We start from the raw sequence: 23595 nt of genomic DNA, 5'->3' as shown, positions 1-23595 counted from the left end.
ATACATACATACATACATACATACACAAACACACGCACACACACTGTCGATGTGTTTTTCTTTTGCAAACATATATATCTATATATAGAGAGAGACAGACGGACAGACAGATATTATAGTAGGGGGCAACAACTTGACATTTATTTCGACTAAGTGTTTTACTGTACATGGACATAATTTCTATCTACAGTTTGTATTTCTGCCTGTACAAACATCTATCAGTCACTTGCTATAATTGTATTCATATGCCTGTCTTCTATGGTTGTTTGTTCTTGACCATAATAGAGTGGTACACACATTTTTGGAAAATTAAAGATGTTCTTTAGTCGGGGTTTATTTTTGTCTAATTGGCCCATCAATGAACATAATGTCACATTGATATCACTTTAGGATTTTATTTTACGCAATTGTACACATAAAGCTGGCGGCCATTCAAAATGTGTATGCCCAAGTCCTATTACAAAATAAATACGAGATATCCTTCATGAAAAATCATTTGTTGAAGATATAAGAATGAATTACTTTCTCCATTTAGCCAGCCATTAATTAAATCAATAGCCAGCGACTAGAATGAAAGTATTTGATTTATCGAGTCCAGATTTTGCGAAAGCCATGAATCATTGCCCAATTTCCCCACATCGAACCCCTCGAAAATAAAATAACAGGGAGGGGCTTCGCGCCTGTTAATAAAAACGAGTCGGAAGCAGAAATTTGCTCTCAATTTACCGGTCCGTGGCAGCTACCTTTTTCTAGTTGTACATCTAAACGTATCGGTTCTGGCAAGCTTCCGCAAAATGTATTTATCTCAGTTGAGTTAGATCGTGATTGTATCACACGATTCGTTAGTCAAGGATGCTGAAAATACGAATACAAACGGAAATGTGATTTGTTGATATAAAATATTGTAATATAACCCAAAGTTAATTTATTAAGTGGACTTTGTGTTTTCTTAATGTTGCGAGTTTTCATTAGTGAGATATAAGAGGAAAGAAAACTCAAGAATACCATTTGCAAAGATTTAGTGCGCATGCGTTAATGATGAGAGATATTTCGGGGGATCCCATAATATGGCGGCTGCGAGTTATATTAAATGCTTTTCGACTATTCAACATGTGTTGTTCAATGAGAAAAATTACAAACGCCAGGAATTACAGATATAGGGAAATTAAACTGTATCCAAGACTATCAGCTAATGGTCTTCAGCATCATTTGGTGAGACCGCTTGCATAGCAACAGCTGCTAGAGAGGTATACAGTGCTTCGCGGATGGAATTATCAGATAGCAGAATAGTCCGCGGCTAGCTGGTGTGGCCTGATACGAAACAAGGAATAACTCATGGATTTATATCATGGATTCTTTACTAGTGATTTGGGTTTCTAGGGAAAAAACTATTCGCTCAGGAAAATTGGTTTGTTTCTCATTTGGATAAAAAAAAGTTTAGCATTTATGTGTGGTGGCTGTTCGAGTCGGTTTGATGCCTCTGGTGAGAGCATTACTCATTCTCAAACAGCAGTTGTGGCCAAACTATGGTATATTCGTGTAAGTATGGGAGGTCATCATACGTGAAGTCATGTCGAACGCTGACGTCGTGGTTTACGTCAACAATCAACGTCAATGGATTGGGTCTTGCATGTTTAAATTTCTTTCTTATTTTGATGCTCCTTCTAAGTCAAGGATGCTGGTCAACAACAAATTGTTCTTACAGCGATAGTGTTGATAGATTCCCCTGGTTTTTGTATCAGAGAGATTTCAATTTGTTTCCTTCAACCAATGAATCCGGCCAGTGCCTTCTTAATAACACAACCAGTTTTATGGAAGTGTGTGAAGTCAGGATTAAGGAAAACAAGCGAATGGAGAAGCTTCGAGCTATGAACACCAAATTCTGTCGCATTCCGGTGTTACATGTGTTAACCAAGGAGGAAAATGATACAGTTTTAATGTGCAATTCTACGAGGTGCAGACAAATTCTTGGGGATGTAGAAAAGCTTGATTCACTTGTTGAGGGGATATATTGTGATTTTGTAAGCCTTTTGGATACTTATGACTGGCAATATGGTTCGTCGACAAGTGGGAATCCAGAGAAATGCAAGGTAAGAAAACAATTTTCAATTATTTTCTCAGATGTGGGATCCAACTTTATACTGAACAGTTTGCTTGTACTTATTCATGTCAATGAAAATATAAACGATTGCGCTAATACGTCAAAGCAAATACAATGGCCCAAAACGGACGGATTCTTTCCGACTTCAAAACTACAATGTGGTCAAAGGTCAAGTTGACCAGTGGACCGTTTACATCAGGTGTGTGTACATGAATGGTGCGTGTACATGAAAGGTGTATGTACATGAAAGTTGAAACCATGATTTAACTCAAATCCAAACAGTCCAACATGCATTACTCTTATTGGGTTGCAAAATGTGTTGTTTTTTTTTATTTAAAAAAAACAAACAACAACTACGTATTGGAATATATATATATATATATATATATATATATATATATATATATATATATATATATATATATATATATATATATATATATATATATATATATATATGAAGAGACAGACAGACAGAGACGGAGAGACAGATAGAGAGAGTCGCCTGATCATTTGATATCCTTTTTTAAATTGTTTACGTAATGTGACCTTATAGATCTCCTCCCTCACCAGTGGCAAATGTCTTGAAATTAATTATTGGCATGTACGTATATTAGACATGCAGTATTGGTTCAATTTACATGAGAGGTCATTAACTGCTGTGCAGATCATGTACACATTCAGACTAGTATACTGTGTTTAGTAGATGGGAATTATCAGATAGCAAAACAGCTGGCTGATGTGGCCTGGCACTGAATAACCAGGAAGCAGTACACGAAGATCTGCTTTTGTTCTACTTGAGAGTTAATAGCCCTTTCCCAAGGTCAACATTGATGCATCCGAACCGGGCTGGCCTTAGTGGGTTTCGAGCAAGCAACCATTGGATTACGTATCTACATAAAGATACCGCAACACCCTAGTCACTGAACGTATGTACACGTGTAAATTTGCCTACCTGAAAGGGAGAGAGAGAGAGAGAGAGCTACACAGTTCACTGATAGGATGTCAAATCATTTCAAACTACTCACATACACACATACACACACGTACACACACGCGCGCATATACACACACATACACACGCACACATACACACACAAGGAATGTCAGATGCAGATACATTTGATAATCACTCGTCTCACAGAGAGAGAGAGAGAGAGAGAGAGAGAGAGAGAGAGTTTACCAAGACCTACGCTCTAGTTCAGGTTGCTTGACCTTACCTGGTAAAGTATGATCATAACGTCACTGCCTAGCATGGAGAAATTATGCTACATTATGAAAGAAAACAAAAATTGATGTTTGGTGGTATACTATATATTAAGGGTTCCAGATGTTATTGATTTTTTTTTTATGAATTTCATTGTCATGGAGATACATCTGTTACATAAAAAGTCCATCGACTGTCCTTCGATGCGTGCTTACCATGAAATGGAGACTTAAAAATAATGCCATATTCGTGCCATAGGAATATGTCAATACCACAAGGCTTTAAGTTTCATGTTCAGAAGAGTCAGAAGTCTTTTTTTTAATTAAAAAAAAATGTATCTGTGTCACCGTATTTTAAACTGAATTTATGCCACAGTGTTTTCAGTGGGTAATGAATACGATCTTTTTAGCATACATTACATAAGCCCTACCTCAGTCTCTTAAGCAGGTTCTAAAACCGAGTCCACCCGAATGACTGATTAGTATTATTCGTATGTTACCTGCACATATCGCACTGAGATCCAGTATAGATGGCGATTAGTGATGGAGACTGGTACCCGCAAGTTACCTACTAATAATACACATGATGATGTTATTATGAATATCACACTTCAGTAGCTCTGATGATCGTACAAACATAGGATAAATAGAGAGCATAATCCGCTATTATGACAATGAATCTCACTTTGGGTTGGCCTAATAATTTGACACAACAGATGAGTATCTTTCTATGTTGTGTGTAACTTTTGAGACAGGCGTGAGGACGTGAAACCCATTCGTTATCAGATTTTCTTGTTATTAATCATACAATAAATTATGTTATAAATTGAGTTTATATTTTTGTTTATATCACTACAGTGTGTACATGTGTCACAGTTTGTTTTTAATCGTTTGCGGGCGCCCGCATTGAAATAAATTAGAGCATGTTCGTTTATGCCAGACGTATCTTTCATTCTTTCGACTCTGTATATGAGGTTTTGTTGTGCTTTCACAGCAAGGCGGAAATGCGACAGAATCTTTCTTTAAGCCTTCTCTTTCATTTGACCCTGTAAGAAGAGCTTAGATATTGTGAGAGAGGGAGAAAGTGCATCTTGTGGAGATTCATTCTACTTTTTACTGCATAGACGATTTACACAATCGCAAATGAATCGTTCATTCAAATCACTAGAAGATTTCACGTATTTTCTCCATAAACATTTGAGTGTCGCACGATCGGTACTTTTGTCTACAAAAGCGAAATAGAAAGACTAAAGAATACAACATACATACTTGTTGTCAAAGATATTTATTTTTGGACAAAAGGAAAATAACGAAATTCGCTAAATACTCGAATACTAAGACAATGTATTTACCGATAAATTGGATTTAACTATTCCCTGTGCATGGTTTCAACTTGCCCTATATAGCAGCTTGAATGACGCACTGGGGAACAACAGTGGATGTAAATCTGCCCATTATTAAGCGAGAACAATCTGATTAACTGTATGAAACACAGAAAGAATAGCAAGCTATTAACCCAGACTTGAAATGTTTACTTTGATTCCTTCTTGTGCAGTTACAGCTGGGATTCTTCTAAATTCCTACCAGAAACAGGCTCAAGAAATTACGTGGGATCTGGTCCATTTGCATAGCTGTTGTCATGGTAAAATCTTTAAGAATGTAGATTTCAGCTGCCCAATGGGTGTGTATTTTTGTAAATACACCAATAACGTAGCAAATTGTCGCAAACATTGCTTTGTGCAGGTTTACATGAATTCGTGTATATATTTTGTAGATGTGTACATGAATTCGTTTGTGTTTTGTACATGTGTACTTGAATTTGTGTATGTGTGTTGTACAGGTGTACATGAATTCGTTCATGTGTGATGTACAGGTGTACATTAATTCGTGTATGTGTTTGAGAGACATATTCTATCTAAATAGGGATCGGCACCAAACAAAAGACAGACAAAATCATATCCAAGGAAACCAAATATCTAACCTATGAATTAAATAAAAGAACTTGACACGTGTTAAGTTTATATGATTGAGATTCGCTACGAGTAATTAGAACGTCGTCAATTAAACATGATGTTATCATTCTATTCATTTAATGCGTGCCAAACCATCTTTTCCAGTCGATAATTGTCTCTATTCATTTTGCAAAATGGGGTGGTTAGGGTTGGTTGAAGGCTATTTGGAAAATGGGATGGACATGGTTAGTTATTGGCTACTTTGAAAATGGGGTGGGTAGGGTTCGTTGGAAGTGTTGGAAAATAGGGTTGGTAGGGTTCGTTGGAGGCTGTTTGGAAAATGGGGTGAGGATGGTTTGTTGAAGACTGCTTGGCGCAGCAGTTTCTTGTGTCATAAGATATTGCACAAAAACGAGTAAATAAATATGAAGAAAGGCCTCGTACATGAAGTTAAGTTATAATAACAATAATGATAAAGGTAACAAAACAGTTTATTAATTATACCCTACACTTTATAGGTAAAGTTGACCACCAAATGTAATGTTTGCCTATAAGAACACAGAAAATGGTTGTTTTAAATTTGCCGGATTTAAATACAGAGATTGTTTTCTTTGTCCTAAATTTAAAAGGAAAAAAAAGAAGAAAAAATGGCAACATAGTATTTCACTTGTGTGTAACGATGACTGAAATGGCCCATTAAGAACAAAACACGTTGCTAGATTCCAGCTGTTCAAATGCTCTGGAAGTAACTATATCAGCATATAAACCCATTTATTCAATGCGATGTATAACATCCATTTTGTGCGGAAGATCCAGAACCGTGAACATCTATATGGGACACACGCAATCAGAATATCTTCGGTCTTTTTCGCCAAGTCCAGAAAGAAACCCGGGATGTATTTCTTTGCCATTAGAACTATTTTCTGAACTACTTCCATGGACATGGGACAGTATGGTTGCAGAAGGAGACAAAGTCATGATCGGAACAATCTCGGCATTTTCTGTGATAATATGTGTGTTGCACTCGGCCAAAAACAAATTGCCAAACATATCAAACTGATGTGGTTTCCTACAAACACTTCCAATGTAATTTCAGGATCAGACTGAAATGTTCCGATCAGGGTAACACAATTACATGACGAAGAACATCTATCAAACCTCAGGGGTCATGCCTGATTCACTAAGTTAACATCGAGGCGAATTTGTGTTCAGATTCAAGTCAAAGGGTTTAAATTCTGTTTACGTGTCAACAATATATTCGAACAGTGCACATTCTATTTAAAGTTTTCATTTCATTCGGTGTTATATTCTATTGAAGCTGTTCGCGTTAACTTCAAAGTGATCATATTACATTCAAAGTCTTCATGCAACCATTTGAAGTTAGAAAACCACGTCACATCATTAATCCTTCATGATGAACCACCAAATGAGTAAATTTATGAAGCAGATTCCGTTATAGCTGTTCAGACTGAGTGCATACGATGAGCGGCATTTTATAATTGAATGCCCCTCTTCATCTGCCATGCGGACTACCTCTGTTTTCATCAACTAGTTTATATGGATGCTTCAGTAAAATGACTGAATATGTATAAGTACACTTAGTGAAAATGATAATGCTATTGACATTAAATGGTTCTCTTTGATTATCGCCTTTTGCAAATTGAGAAAAATTTTGTTGAATATGTTAACTCAGAATTTCTTTGATAAATGAATCATGTTTATGCTTATAATTATAACTATTTCAGCAAGATTTCATTTATGTCTGTTGTGTAATGTCTTTCACATAGCATTTACTACATGTATGCTTTTGAAAAGAACTATTATGCATTTTATACAATAAATTGAACAGAACTGAATGATTTAATGAACTTTTAAAAAAAAGCAAAGTGACGCTCAACGGACACGTGCGATTCAGATGTCTGAACAGAGCCAACGTCATCACATCTCGAACCAAGCTGGTCATGCAAATAAGTGTTTCACGACTCGTACGTATACAATATAAAGGAACTTGTTTTTAAAAGAAAACGTAGACGGGAAATTTTGCTTAGCTCTCAATTCCTCTCTTCTATCCGCAAAATGTTTCGTTCACTTTTATAATAAAATCTGAGCTGCGTTTATTGTATATTAAACTTTTCAGACGACATTATTTTCGTCTGCCATTAGTAACACATATTACTAAACCCTGACCTGTAAACCGAACCACCACGATTAACCGCGTGGGGTTTGACATACTTCCCACTTTTTAATAACGGTACAATATAATTCCTGAAACACAACTCTTTTACCTGGCGGTATCATTGTTGGAAGATGTACTTCCCACAGGTAGGTAATGGCATCATTAGACTTATCATAAATATGTAAGTTGTATTTCCAGCTAAACTAATTTGCCGTTGGTCATTTCCTGAGTGTTTGTCGATATAACTGTGTGTCTCGTTTGTGTTTCTGTGATATATATATATATATATATATATATATATATATATATATATATATATATATATATATATATATATATATATATATATATATATATATATATATATATATATATATATATATATAAGCGAGTCTGGTTTGCAATGTAAGACTTTAAATCTATCGTTGTTAAAGCCAGAACTGAAGGACATGCATGCATATTTGCTATTCAGTGTTATACAAATAATTTTTGGGAGCGTCTGGAAATATCTCCAATTTCTTAAGCAGTGTCTGATAGAGCTTTCGCAATATTATTTCAGGACGTAAACAAATGATACCGAAATGAAAACTTATCTGCCGTCTTATATTACTCATACTTCACGCTGACATGACAGTCTGAACTATAATAGTTTTAAGTTCATACCTTGGCACGATAATCTCAGTAATAATAGACTCAAGTTTATACCGGGACAAAATATTCGGAGTAATAATAAACACAAGTTTAAAAGTTTACAAGAAAATCTGAGCAATAATTGACTCAAGTTTATACCTGGACAAAATAGCCTGAGCTATAACAGACTCAAATTTAAACGTTGACAAGATAGTATGAGCAATAATGGATTCAAGTTTGAACGTTGACAAGATAGTCTGAGTATTAATATACTCAACTTTATACCTGGAGAAAATAGTCTGAGCAATAATGGACTCAAGTTTGAACGTTGACATGATAGTCTGAGCAATAACAGACTCGGGTTTAAGCCTTGACAACATAGTCTAAGTAATTACATACTCAAATTTAAACGTTGACTAGATAGTCTGAGCAATGACAGACTCAGGTTTAAGCGTTGACATGATAGTCTGAGCAATAACAGACTCAAGTTTAAACGTCGACATGATTGTCTGAATAATGGCAGACTCGGGTTTAAGAGCTGACATGATAGTCTGAGCAATAATAGACTCAAGTTTAAGCGTTCACGTGAACTCCAAAGTCGAGAGTTCGATGACCTAAGATATTCGAAGAAAAATTCAAAGCTGTTGAGCAGTACAATACACTAACAGAATGTCATGCTACCAAGATTTGCACATCATCAATCTATAATGACATTGAAAAATATAACAAATAATTCAGCCCTTACTTCCTTTTGTATAAACAAAAATTATGATACTACGCACTGTTGATAAAAACAGTTCTTAATTTCTAAAGACGCGTTTATCGAATAATAGCTACAAGTTTTCTTATCAATATTGACGCTATTCTGTTTCCGAAATAAAATATATTTCGTAATTACTTGGCAGATGATACTTAATGTGTACTGTGCAAAACTAATAATAACTCAGGTCTCATATACAGCAATGTTATCCTTAGGATGCATCCTTGCAATAATGACCCGTATTTGCTTTTATAAGCGCAAACGTTACCTGCATGGTACCCGTAAGACGCTTAACAATAACCCCCTCTCCCCAACCAAAATAAAAGAGATAAAAGACTGTTATGGTTGCTTTTGGACTGAACTGGGTGCATCTTGTGCTTACTGAACATAGTTGTCTTAGTGTCAAAGAGGTATAAGGCAAACTGTTTCATTGGCTGACAGAAATTATTCACATATTTGGATTAAATTGAGTACAAAGAGCGCATGATCCATAACCATTTACAGGAAACGCAAAGAAGAAACAATGACAGTACAAATAATACTGTATTTATTGCCATTAAAACGTGCAGTGAGGAAAAGTATAGACTCAGATATTCAGAATTTATTTTAATAGGAATCTTTACTCGAGCATAAGGAATTCAAGTCCCAGTATGAAGGTTCAGCATATGAAACGCTGACATCAGGATCACATACGCTCGAGTCATAGAGGTATTAATTTCTGCAATAAATATTCACATTTCCTGTATTAAATATATAGAACTAGTCATGGCTGAGTCATACAGAAGCACGGTTTGCTTCAATTTTCCTTCTCAACAAAGGTGCCGACAATTATTCGTTTAGAGATGGGTGCCTGGGCAAATTTAATTTTCCTGTCTTTAAATAGCGGTTTTCTTGAGGTCAAATATAGTGTGACTGGAAAAGCTCATACAGTCCATCCCAATGCCGTAATAAGTCTATACAACGACTGATTCGAAACGTGCAATTCTTAGCAAGTGGATATTTGGTGCAGAGATGAATACATTCTCGACACAAGTGTCTGTGAGTATGATATGTTTGAATTTTTTGAATAAGCAAGATACAGGTAAGGGTATTCGTGACCACTGTTTATTTTTGTTGTTCTTCTAAATCATCAAACCTCTTCGTCTCTTCATCCGCTAACCCTTTGGCAACTGACTTTTTCCATTTCGGTAATAAACACTATAAGCGGCTCTCTTAATCCAATGAAATAAATTAAACTTCTGTGCTTTCCTGGTATTTAAAATGTAATAAATTGCATGCATATGTTGTATTGCTATCTCTTGCGTGCAGGTGTATGTTTTCTAATAATCATGGTGCTCTCGGGAAAATCCCATATGCAGACAAGAACGTCATCTGCAATATCGCAACCTCCATGGTAACGAATGGTTTTTTATGGGAGGAGGTTGCGATTAAGATCCCAAACAAGAGGAAAATAATTCCATAATTTCTTCGCAAATACTTTAGATGTTTTAAACATAACTGAAGAGGAATACAAACAAATCCAGTGCAAGAATGAAACATTGATCAAGAACTCGAATGGGGGGGGGGCTTCAATTAAAAGGCAGTACTTATGATGTGTATTACATCATTAAGGAAAGAACCAAGAGAAACTACACTGTTACAAATTCCACATCACTGAGTCTGAAATACATATATTTCATGGTACTAATTATGACTGTCAGAGAATATAAAGTGCTCGAATTCATTTCCCATATCAAGTAATGTTAATACAATAAAAAGGGAGAAGGAAAAAAAAACTTCATTAGATTGTCATGCAAACCACATATGAATCCCGTTCATTAGAGTTTGAGAACGTTTTTCAGCCTTAAAAAATAGTGTTTCACAGCAGTTTGTTTTAGCCTCGTGCTGCTACTGCTAAGAAGGGTATCCATGTTCCTCACTTAATAACATAGCCTCGCACCAAGAGCCCATGTGCTATTTTGTCCGTGGGAAATTAAATGCAGGGTATCAAAATGAGAGTAAATATTTTACTGTCAACTATGGATGACTGAAACATATACAATGGAAGACAGTTAAATCCATTTACTAGCTATTTGATCTCATAATATTGAGTATTATATTGTATATTACCCCACCAGTAGAATGGTTCTCTGGCTGTAAAATAATTAGTGTTCTGATACCTATAACGAGGCTTTTGACGATATTTTGACATTTCATGACCATCAGTACTTCCGTCCAGCATTGACTGGTGTTTTTCTTTCTTTTTTTTTTTTTTTTTTTTTTTTTTATTAACTTGATAACAGTCATAGTCATATATTGACAGAGTGAGAGTAATCGTGTTTTGTTTGATGATTACCACAGTGGGAAGACAAACAAGCACCTAGCTCTGATTGGTGGAGTAGGACCTTAAGAAGTTCAAACTAGGACTGTACATCGGATGGCAAAAGGCTCAAGATCGGATCTATGGGTTACGACTTATGGCTACAGCAATGCTGACTCGGGTGGCCTGCTAATGACATCAATTAAAACGTGTTAGTAATAGTTAATTTACAAAGGAGTTCTGTTAATGTCTGTCTCTCTGTCTCTCTCATAAATACATACTTAACAGAGACTGTTGGCACACCTGCGTACAACATATATTAGAAATTGCTGCACTAAGACAAATTCACGGGGCCAATCATCTATCTGTACTCTCCAGGAAATTTTGGGAAACTGTTTTCAAGCTATTTTCTTTCAGATTTTATGAATGAGTGTTGGTCATAGAGTCAAAGTTTTATATGGTTTCCAAGAAAAGTATCACTCGGTTCAGCATCGCAAATGTAGCTCAGTGGTTTTTATCAAGAGGTCTTCAAAGATGAGTCATGTTCTTGTGAACTTTTAATTACCCAATGAAAATGCAACTTTCGGAAATTTGAAAGTGAATCAAATCGTTCGGCATACTGTGATGCTCTTCAGTCATACAGTTCAACCGCTAAATTGGAAATGTATAAGACTTCATCTGATTGGCTGATACAATGAGCGAGTATGGGAAATAAGACGGGTCACCTGAACATGACCCTTAAGCTGTCTCTGTCAGATCTTCACGTAGAATAGTGGAGATCTGGTTTTAATCATATTGGTAACTGAACGTGTCACATGTAAATATTTAACAGACACCATTTGCTTCGCTTAATTTAATGTAAACTAATTAAATTTCAACTTAACGCCTGTTAATGATTTGATTTATATAACAAGTAGATGATTTTGTTTACCTGTAGCACGCATGGCTCCCATAACCGTTCAGGCCTGCATCAGAGCGGAGAAACGTGCACTGTTCACGTGTTGTTAGGGTGCCATATGTTGGGATTTATAGCGGACAGACCGGTTTTCAGCTACTATGTCTCCTTTGTAGCATGATCAACTGAGTGTCCGGTAGTCTTGAGTAACAATAGTAGCAACCCTAGAAGTTGTTGACTAAAACATCATAAAGTCTACGTCGCCTTGGTCATGTAGGCGCCAATACTGATTTTAAGTAAAACGTTATTTGTTATTCTTAAATTTAAACCAGGTTCATTCGTGATTGTTGAAAAGTATGCACCTTAGCTGCCATCACAAAACATTGAGATCAAATGGACTTTAAACAATTTCAAACTGGCACTGAACTGGGTCATGAATGGCCGACGCAAGACTAAATATTACAAGTTCAGGAACTAGTTCACGTTTTTCTAATACTCGACGATTTCATTGTGATATAATGCCGCGCGATATTCCATCCGGTTTTTACTGGATCACATCTTTTGATTGATCTCTTCCAAAAATTTCGACGTACAACTTTATCATATGTAATTCTCGAAGCAGTTATATAATGATCTTTCAAGGAATATTAATCAACAAAAAGCGAAATATAAGCAAATAATCGCCATTAAATGAATGTGAATTCTCAAAAATGACACCTTTGGCTGAAATAATCAGAATCGATCGCCCGTATGATCGGTATGACTTGTACTTTATCAAAGTCAATTTGACTGAATGACTGACAGACACACGCAGACACATGCACTCTCTCTCTCTCTCTCTCTCTCTCCATTTTCAATATGTTTATAAATCACAGTTTTTGCACAACGTTCTCTTGCAAATTAAGTCTTTAAATGTGTTAATATTTTCTTTGTTAAATCTTTAATATATATGTTTTTATTTTGGACGAGTATTAAGTGTACAGGTTCTACAGAACTGGTGTCAAATAGAAAAGGTTACCATCATTGTTGGTCTCTAGTGGTCATCAACCGGAAGTAGTTCCTCGAATGCAGGCACATTTTACCCAGAGGAAGTGAATATGTTTACTTAGCTACGGTTAATGCAGCTGGATATTGACCACTAGCAAAAACGTGAAGCTAATAGGACTGTTTATAACGTATATAATAATACAGCTTAGTTATGCATAGTATTATCGACTTTAGCACAAAATGGGACAGATCATAAGGACGACATCATTTCCTACCAAAATATATTAAAGGTAGAAATTCTACATATTTATGACATATAATACACGTTGCTAGGCCCTGGTATGCAAAAGAACGCTGTCCATATGACTTTGTTTTCATAGTGGGAATAATGAGTATACGATTGTCAGAAGTGGAGCGTAAGTATCTTGCTGGTGTATACACATGGGTGAGATAGGATAGGCATGTTGGACTACAGTCCGACAGTGAAACGTAGCACAGAGAATAAATTTTGTGTTTGATTCTGGATCGAATGGATAGCCAGTGTAGGGTACAGAGCAGCGGGGAGGTGTGCTCTGATCGTGGTACTCTAAGTATGATCCGAGCAGCTGTGCTTTGAACTTTTTGAAGTTTCTGGAGTAGATATTGAGATGAACAAGACATAATTGAGTTACAATAGTCCAGTCTTTAAAGTGCAAATGAACTCACAAGTGTTTTAGTGGCATCAACTGAAAGATATTTGCGAATGGAGTTGATGCGTCTCAGCTCAAGATATGCAGCCTTGCATATGTTCATGACATATAGGTGCAATGTGAGAGTACTGTCCAGAGTAACACCTAGGTTTCGTACTGATTGTGTTAATTTAATGTTGGCGTTGCTGATATTTATTGTTTAAGGTAAAGGATGTGAATGAGAAAGTCTTTGTGTTGTGATCAGAATGGCCTCAGTTTTATCATCATTCATCTGCAGCTTGTTACATGTCATCCATGATTTCACATCAGAAATGCACCTATCTACACCTTGGATGGTAGCATCAACTTCAGTTGGGTGGCTATATTTGTATATTTGGGTGTCATCAGCGTACAATTGGTAAGACACTGGATGATGATGATGACGATATATATATATATATATATATATATATATATATATATATATATATATATATATATATAGAGAGAGAGAGAGAGAGAGAGAGAGAGAGAGAGAGAGAGAGAAAGAAAGAGCGGTATTACCGGTATAACCAGTTTAATGTTTAATACGGAATATTTTTCTTGTAGTACTTTCTACTGTCCTTAAAGATAATAACAACGTATTTTCATTATTCATGATGAAACTAATTTTAAAAAATTATATCTTTATAGAAAACGTTTTCTTTTTTCTGTGACAAATTAATGGTGAATATTACAAATATAATCATGTTTATGATCCTTTGATCACATGTTTGACATGTGTCAAGTATGCCAAAGTGGTGGCGAAATGGAACGTTACGAAACATATTCCGGCCCATAGGAACTTTCGAAAAAAGTCGGATTAAACCCCACACACACACACACACACACGCAAACACACACATCCTATTTTACATATGTATTAGCGTATGTGAATGTTTTAAGTATATATATTTTTTGTAAGAATGCCAATCATCCTCCGATTTTCAGGAGCACACTTGCTTTTGTCTGAACTTTACTTAATTTCTGATGCCCACTAAATATTTTCTAGTTTGCTGTGTACATGCGTTTATGTTTACTGGCCGAAGACTGATAAATATCTTGCTCGCGTGTTGGCATCCCATTCAAATATTCCCTGCCTGTTATATTAATAGTTCTGCTAGTGAATTGTAGGATTCAGTGTCAACATTTTCTGTTTGTATCAGAAGCGTCTCGAATGTCAGAATGATGTCTTTCACAGTATCAGCTATAGTGTACGCTTATCATCCCAATTCATGTACAGATTTTAGACTGCAACTTAACCCCTTTCCCCCACATTACCCCACCCCCTCACATGCACATATCATATTCATCTACTTTTCATTTTTTCTCCAAATAATTAATTGTATATAATATGGTATTATTTTGCTATTAATCAGAGCAAGATATTGTTCACAGCTACTGACAGACGGAAATAAAACAAAAATGTGTCAGACCCCGATTTAGAACACTGCTTTGTTGGACCCTATACAGCGGTAAAGTACGTTCAGTAACACCGAGATATACAGAGGTACAATATATATATATATATATATATATATATATATATATATATATATATATTGGCACCTTAGATGACGTAATTCTTTTATGACGCCGTTAACGTAAGCAATTTTTCATATAACTATCAGTATCTCATTCTCACTGATTGAACGAGACCGTTTTTGCATATCCACCATATTGCTTCTTTTTTAAAAATCATATTTCAAACACATTTTTACTCTGGTATTTTGTCTGTTTTACTTCGTTTGAAACAAAGTAAAAATTACATAACTGACGTAATAAGTACTCAGACAACTTCAGCTATTTCTGAAAAACGAACATTTGCCCCGGATGTAATGTCAGCGCGATCATTTACAAAAAAAGTTCGTCTCGAATAATATATCGCAATCTATTCGGGTCACCTTGGCTATATCTATGATTTCATGTACCTTAGGATTGTTCGAAAAGTTGCGAATACAAATATTGTTTTCTTAAAACAAGACTGCAATAACCAAGCTGATGCGTTGAAATTGAAAATCATAACTTCTTGAGGAGAAGTCAGTGGCAAAATGTCGTTACCGGCTGCCAGTTCTGACCCCTACTGATCCAATTCACCATTGCATATGATGAATTATTATTCTCTCTCTCTCTCTCTCTCTCTCTCTCTCTCTCTCTCTCTCTCTCTCTCACCAGATACATACTGATAAAAGACCAAAGACATATGTCTTAATCAAGGAAATGGTTATGATTAATGTTAGTTTTCGTATGACGCTTACATTTTACAATAATTATGTGCTTTCCAAGAATAGAAAAATATTCTTTACATACAAAGCATTTCTACAAACATTACTCTGAACCTAATGTCATACGCAGGGCCGTAAAGAGTAATCCCGGTCCTGGTGGCAGTGGCGTCACTCGGGTTGGTGTCACCCAGTGCGGTAGCTCATGGTGTCACCCCCATGGTCCTCCTTCCGTAACAGACCATACAGAATCCTTAGTAATGTCATTTTGGTGTCACCCCCTCTGATGGTGTCACCCGGTGCAGTCCGCACCCCCCACATCCCCCTAGCGGCGCCACTGCTGTGCCTGCTAGTCATGTATTTAACTATGATCGGTTATCCGCTTATGAAATCCGACTAGACTGTGCAGTTTGTGCTCTGTAAAATTTGCAATTTTTCATTTTGGTGTCACCCCTCTAAGATGGTGTCACCCGGTGCGGTCCGCAACCCCCGCACACCTCCCCCCCCCCCAGCGACGCCACTGCCCGGTGGTAAGAAACACCCGTTTCTCTCCATGTTCAACTTATAAAGTCTTGTTCGGCATGTGCCCCCTTTCGGGTCCGAGGTCTGGGCTCCGGGGATATATCCCCGGTTGCCCCCTTCCCTTGTCCACCCTGGCTACACGGTGGGCGAGTGTGTCACAAAACAAATTCTTCAAAAGAGACCTACCAATTACGAACTGGATCAGTCATGGTCTTGGGAAATATTAGCAAATAAAAACTTTAACCAAACCTTAACGCAAGTCTTCTAAAACTGATAACTTGCCCCGAAAGCTTCAAATGAACGAGTGAGTGTATCATATCACGAATTGTCTGTGATGCATAAGTATCAATGCCAAGTACGATTATCATCCAGTCAATGGGGATAGTCCAAAATAAAACGCTAAGGAAACCTTATGAAAATCTTCATTGGATGAGGCTTTGATCCCAAGGTCAGGAAGCAATTTGTAGTATATCAGTTATAAATTTATTCAGCTTTGATTAATCCCAGATATGTACAGAATCAGTCGAGAGTCGTATGAAATAACACAAAATGAAACCTCTTAACCAAAGTCATAATGAAACTCTTGATCCCGTAGTCGAGGTCCGAAGAGTGAGTATCATGTATCGCTTTTTTTTCTTCTTACTATGGTAGCTTCTGAAAACAGTATTTTGACAACTATAATATCAACTTTAATGGACTTGTCATACGTCATGCGTCATTTCATGGTAACGTATCCTCGAATCTTTAGGTAACGTATCTGTCAAATTAAAAGTGCGATATACAGAACAAATTGGCACTGTACATAGAATAAATTGGCACTGTACGTCAGCCTTTGTACGAGTAAAGCAGGTGTAACAGCTGTAAGGTTCTCCTTGGATCAGTATGGGTTAGAATTAACCATGTTCTGAATCATGAGTCACACATCGGATTGGAGTTGCATACACTATACACTTCTGAGTATATATACCTATATCCCCCCTCCCCGAAAAAAAATGTCTCGAGAGATTTACACTAATATGATCAGATTCACCTGTCGGTAGTTGATAGTATCTGATAACAAAAAAGTAGTTACGTCAATATGCCCCAGTTTGACTCTTGCGTGTGTAATGTACTTTTTTTATACATGTCGGAGATTTTCAGACAGATACAGCAGATTGCATACATTTTTTTCGGCCAAGGGCCATATTGCATTTTCTAAGACCTCACGGGGGCGACAAACACTAATTTCTTTAATATAATTACTGTTCACGGGCCAGATTTCTGTGTTGTTTTAATTTGACCTGAGGTCCGGACAGAAAACGTTCGCGGGCCAGGGGTTGTGCACCTCTGAGATACAGTACCCAGCTGACGGCATCACATTTGAGAACTAATTATTGTGTGTACAGGAAGACGCGTCCAAAAGTTGCTGCTGTTGTTTCGAGTTTTACGCCATTTATCATCACGAGATAGGCTATACATGGTGGCCAGTATAAATATAGGAGGAAGAACTACGGTAAACCACTGTAAGAACCAACAACCCATGGGAAGCTACTGGAAGTTTTCTCGTATACCCACACTGACTGAGCCCGAGACTTGACCCACGCGGAAGGAGGTGCGTTGGCAGTGATCGGTAAAGGCGTGCGCATTACATCTCTTAATCGGGGTGGGGTGGGGGACCGTGGGGGGTGTCTTCATCCAAAATTAATAAATAAGATATGACAAGCTTGTTGGCTCCTCAAAATGTTATACAATGTACAAATATTACAGAAAGTACCTATTTTCGTAGGTCCAATTCAATTGAATTAGATTCATTACTTAGTGAATATCAATATATGTATTTTATTCGATTACTAGGACAAATACTTCAACAAGATTCTAAGAAAATGAATAATCACCATTTTCATATTACACATTGTATAGATCCTTAGTTGTCTTCTACAGTTCTAATCCATTTTAATACATGTTATCACTCATCACGTGATTTTTCTTTCATTCCAAACGATATTGTTCATGGAGAGATTAACGGATTGATTATAAAATTACTGGATTCGTCCGTTAGATACTTTCTATCCGATTAACATTAATATCAAGGCATCTATGTCGATAAGCCGTAACTAACTGTCTTTACCACTAATTTCCTTTCTTGACCTATTATGCCATTTTGTTGTCTAGTTTCGCGCGTGATATTTGATAACGTCAGTCGTATTCAATTTATTAAAGCCCAAATAAAACATGCTGCAAGGTATGGATTTTATTTCGTGTTTAAACACTTCATCTTTACGTATATGATATGTAGGACTGAAACAAAAAAGAATCAGCAACATATCGATACGATTCAATATGCACAACCCACATCATCCATACACATATAAACTTGATGGGCTTTTCATCGTTAGAAGGTCTCTCATTGGTAGGGTGTGCTGGTTTTCGTGTGTTGACATATTGGTTGTGTTTCTAGCATGAACATGACATAGATACATAGACTTATCATCTGTTCATATGCCAGTCTCATCCTTGAAAAGATAAAACATACTTTCAAACAGACTATTCGTTATGTATCAGTGATTTGTATTCAGCCTTTTAAGCCATTCACTGTGCTCCATTTGAGCAGGTGCAGGACTTGTCTTGTCACAACATTTGTCTATTCCGGCTAAATTCGTTTTCCTATGTTTAATAACTGCTAAAGATTGTATACTTTAGACTAATTTAGGCTGCTTTTTCCAGCACTATGGTAGGGTCATTTTGGTTAGCTGCACACTTAGATCATGTACTATTCCACATGTGCAACATCCTAAGAAAGTCAAGCCACAGCACATGAAAGTAACATAGACGTATGCCAACATTCTCTCCATTATGCATGCTGCAAATTCAAACACTTCATCTAACACCTGCCACTCTTTTGGAAGTTCATTATATCTGTAGAGCACCCTCATGCGAATTCAAAATTTGAAGAATTATATAGCAAACGACTAGTAATTTTTCACAACTGCTGAAGATTAAAGTAAATGTATAGATTAATATCGTTTTGTATCGATTTTTCATCTCTTGATCAATGTGAGTATCCATATCAAATATATCTCCACAGCTTAGATCCTACATGTAATTCTGTAAATTATTTAATATTTGGTGGTGACACTTTTGGGATCTTCCCTTTTTCCACTTTTCTTGCGAACGTATGATGTTGATAATTTAACACTGAAAATCGTTTGAATATCAAAGATTATCTTCTTTGGATCAATAATCACGAAACATCTTAACTCCTGGCAGCTAATTTAATCATGTATGTGGTGCGAGATACAGATGATTTGCAGTTGGATGCCATCGAATATCAAATGAAAGCATGTCCTAATATAATGGAAAATGTGTTAGCGATGGAAAGCTTTCATGTACATTATAGAAATGTAAGGCATTTCACAGCTGAATGTTCAAATTCAAGTAAAGAATGTGCTTCTATTTTAGCATCTTGCAAGCTAACAGTGTGACTGCATTTAATAAAATGGATGTAAGAGAGTTTAGAGCATGCGCGTTTCTGATAAAGCAAATACAGCTGTAGATCATCTTTCATCATACGTGATCTCGGACATGGAGGGTGGTGGTGGTTTTTGGGTATAGCGCCTTTTTTTCTGGTGCATGATAGCCAGTATATATGGTATAGGAAGAACCCGGGAAGAACCACGGGAAGAACCACCGACCCACGGCAAGGTGCTGGCAAGTTTTCTCGTATACCCACATTATCCGAGACCGAGACTCGAACCCACGCGTACAGAGTTTAGATGACAGCGATCAGAAAATCCGAGCGCTTCAGACCACTCGGCCACCCGGGACTCATACTGAACTGTATGCAATATAGACGTGGACGTAAAGAAAATGTATATGAAAGAGACACAATTCTTTCATACAAATATATCCAAAGGTCCATATGATTAAATTCGAGAACTCAGATAAAACGGCGATATGATGGATACGACACGAACTCATGCTCAGTTGACTTTTATATTCACCATCAAATTACACCTTATGATTTAGAAATGTTAAAATAAATAGAGAACATAACGTTTCTGACAAGAGCTTTTTAAGACATGTCAGATTTAATTAGTATAGATACGTATGAATTTCAATCAGTACGGTCACAACGTGACGATGCCAATTACATTAACGATCGACCCACCGTCATAAAGAAACCTAAAATAATTGTTAGTAAATTTTAAAGAAAGCAATTCAAATGATCCTAATGTGGAATTTTACGTTTTTCTGCTTTTACTGACTCTTTCGCCTCCATTTCCTCCATGTCCCCCTCTGCCTCCTTTGCATTGTCCTCTTGCAGCAGTTATAATGTTCCTGACATTGTATTAACTTAGTAATTTAATAAATGACAATCGCATAATGTTGTTTGTAACATGTATATAGCTTCTAAATGTACTGTTAATATGGCCTAATAGATCATTCCGGTTTCTGGCAACAACAAAAAAAAAAAACATTTTCACAGTATGTTAAAACGTTATCAACTGCTTCCAGTATTCGCAATGTCCAATTTTAATATTTCTCGAAAACATTTTACAAAATAAAGGGAGAAGCGTTGGAACACTTATGGGTTGAACGGGACTCAACTTCCAAACTTACATAAATGTAAGGAATTAGTCATCACTTATCGACGACAAGAAAACAAACCACTCCCGCTGTATTAATAAATTAGACTCGTTCTTGCTGATTGGTGGCCGTGTTCATAAAGAAACTTTCGTTTGGATTGAGATGTGAACAGTTTGACAGGGTTAGGACCCTCACTGGCGACAATCAATGAATGAAACGACTACGTTTTTTGCATTTGAATACATTTTTGATGCTGTTCGTTTTTGTTAGGTGTGGTAGTCGAATACTATACTTTGCGTTCAGCTGTGAAAGCGTAAACGTCATACAATAAAGTCAAACACTGCTTTTAAAAAAAAGTGTTTCATTCTCCGTGTCTTATATGATTTTGCGTTCGTAAACAACCATTTAAAATTGAATAAACTCAATGTGCAATGTATCAGTAAATAAACATCTCTGTGGACGTTGTTTTCACATTGTAACTGATACCCTCTATTTTATTCTTATCATCCCTGATAATGCATTCTGATCCAAACAAGGGTTCAAGTTACCTATGCAAATAACTGCAGGAGAGGCATAACTGTTATTATGGACCTTAGTGACGTGACATCGCAGACGAGAAGGAGGTTGTTTGCAAATGGTAATGTTGACTGAAATCCGTTCGGGGATCCAAAACCATATTCAAGAATATGAAGATCTGAGGCCCTGTTGTGAGACTGTATAAAATCAATACTCGGAGCATCTTGTTGCATACAAAGTAGCACCAGCCGTTCTTGACTGGTTCCCAAGTAATTTATATGATAATTGTGCTCTTGATAACACGCCAGAAATTAAGGACGAACGGATAATCCTGACCAGGTTTTAAAGTTCCGTGTCATCGTGAGGAAAAACAGATCAGACTGTTTGCAAGTTGTTTTCTTCCCTTTATGCATACAAGAGTTAAATTTGAAAATTAAGTGAATACATTAATAGGTCATGGAAATTGCCTGAGGAATTTAGAGAAGAGGACATATTTTTTTTTACATCCTAGCACTTTAAACTAATCCTTCGTCCGGTCATCATCTTTTAGAATATTTTACAGTAATACACATAAACACTGTGTTAAATGTAGTACGTATAGATGGCTTTTTCCTCAAACAATTTGAACAAACTTTTTAGCATTAAATACTAACAGTGATCTAATTGCACAGCGGAAGTAGAGGCGCGTACCTTGGTAAAAAACCCAATGATTTACTGCAGAATTAAAGGCGCTTACCTCGGTAAAATCCAAATCATTTACTGCAGAATTAGAGTCGCTTACCTCGATAAAAACCAAATCATTTACTGCATGGAACGAGGCTGTCCGCGTAAGTTTTTCTGAAAATTCATTAATTGTATTATTAATATACTGGCGAAGTTAGTCATCGTATGAAATACCCAAGAAATCTCAAAATTGCACCACCTGCTTAAAAGACTTCTTTCTAATTAAACACAGGGAGAGGCGAAGCTTATTTTAATCCCGATATTTCAACACAAACAATCGAATGCAGTACATTCATAAACGTTTTCTGTGCTGCATATTGCTTTTTCGATTTGATGTTGCTTGTTCAGATACTAGTACAAATCAGACCGTATTTTTGGAACACGATCCTAAATTTTTACAGCATGATTTACAGTTTCAATTTTCAACTGAAATCCTTGGATATCCCTAAGAAATCCGTACGTTACAGCTTCAAATCTGGCGAAATTGGTCAAACACATTTATTATCAACCTGTCACATAAGCATTTTGTCTGCAACTTCAAATCAATTTCTGTTGCGTAATCCAATTTTTAATATCTTGACCCTAGCCTATAGCCTTTTTTTTTTCCTTTTCAACAAATAAAGTAAGCCGTTTGTTTAATTTTCCATTCCCATATTTACAGTCGGAAATGGAATACGCGCTTTTGAATAAATTTCCGCTTTCTTCGGTACATTGATTCCTTTTTTTATACATAATTGGTTTGGTTTTTTTGGTATTTATATTGATGACACAGATCACTGTCGACACTATTTCGTTGCTTGATCAACAAACTTTACACAAGACAAACGGCACCGAAACTCTTGCTTTGATTCCCCAACCCACCTGCTTAGAACATGATTATAATTATGACACTACAATGATAATTTAGGGACGTACCTGAAATACCCAAATGCGTATGCTGGAGACTCCATTTGAGAACTGCTTTTAGCAAGTTTACCTTGAGAACATTCGTCTGAATTGATATCATCAGAAGGCTGACCATTGGCATCAAATAAATGTGTAATACTGAAAATATTGTCAAAAATGTATGATGATAGACTGCAAAAGGTCAGGCCATTTCTCTTTGTCTCCAACAAGTGATGTAGGATTTTCTTCATTCAGCTACAACAAATTATTTTTCATGAACTGGACAAATTTATCAATTTAGGTCAGTATCCTTGGTCTTTTTTATTTTTTATTTTCAGCGTATCCAAAATAGAGAGTCGTCCTTAAGGTAATGCTCCATGCCAAAGTTTGCAGCAACAATCAGGTTGTAATAGATATATTACATTCGTTTATAACCGAAGGTGTACAT

General features: G+C 36.4%; 1 protein-coding gene across 2 annotated transcripts in view; it reads left to right on the top strand.

Moving 5' to 3' along the window:
* The first annotated feature begins 208 nt into the window (after positions 1-208).
* LOC149799252 (uncharacterized) overlaps positions 209-23595 on the top strand; it is a 235585-nt gene continuing 212198 nt past the window's right edge. The window contains exon 1 of one of the 2 annotated variants that reach the window (XM_089958533.1): positions 209-2090. In XM_089958533.1, the coding sequence (XP_089814659.1) occupies positions 1527-2090 (564 nt within the window). In that variant the 5' untranslated portion in view covers positions 209-1526. The remainder of the gene's footprint in view (positions 2091-23595) is intronic. The other variant, XM_089958532.1, reaches the window with a different exon arrangement.

This window comes from Sinohyriopsis cumingii, chromosome 5 (assembly GCF_028554795.1).
Source record: "Sinohyriopsis cumingii isolate HCF-2022 chromosome 5, ASM2855479v2, whole genome shotgun sequence".
NCBI lineage: Eukaryota > Metazoa > Mollusca > Bivalvia > Unionida > Unionidae > Sinohyriopsis > Sinohyriopsis cumingii.
Note: the sequence above shows the minus strand (reverse complement) of the source record. Positions and strands in the feature narration are given on the sequence as shown.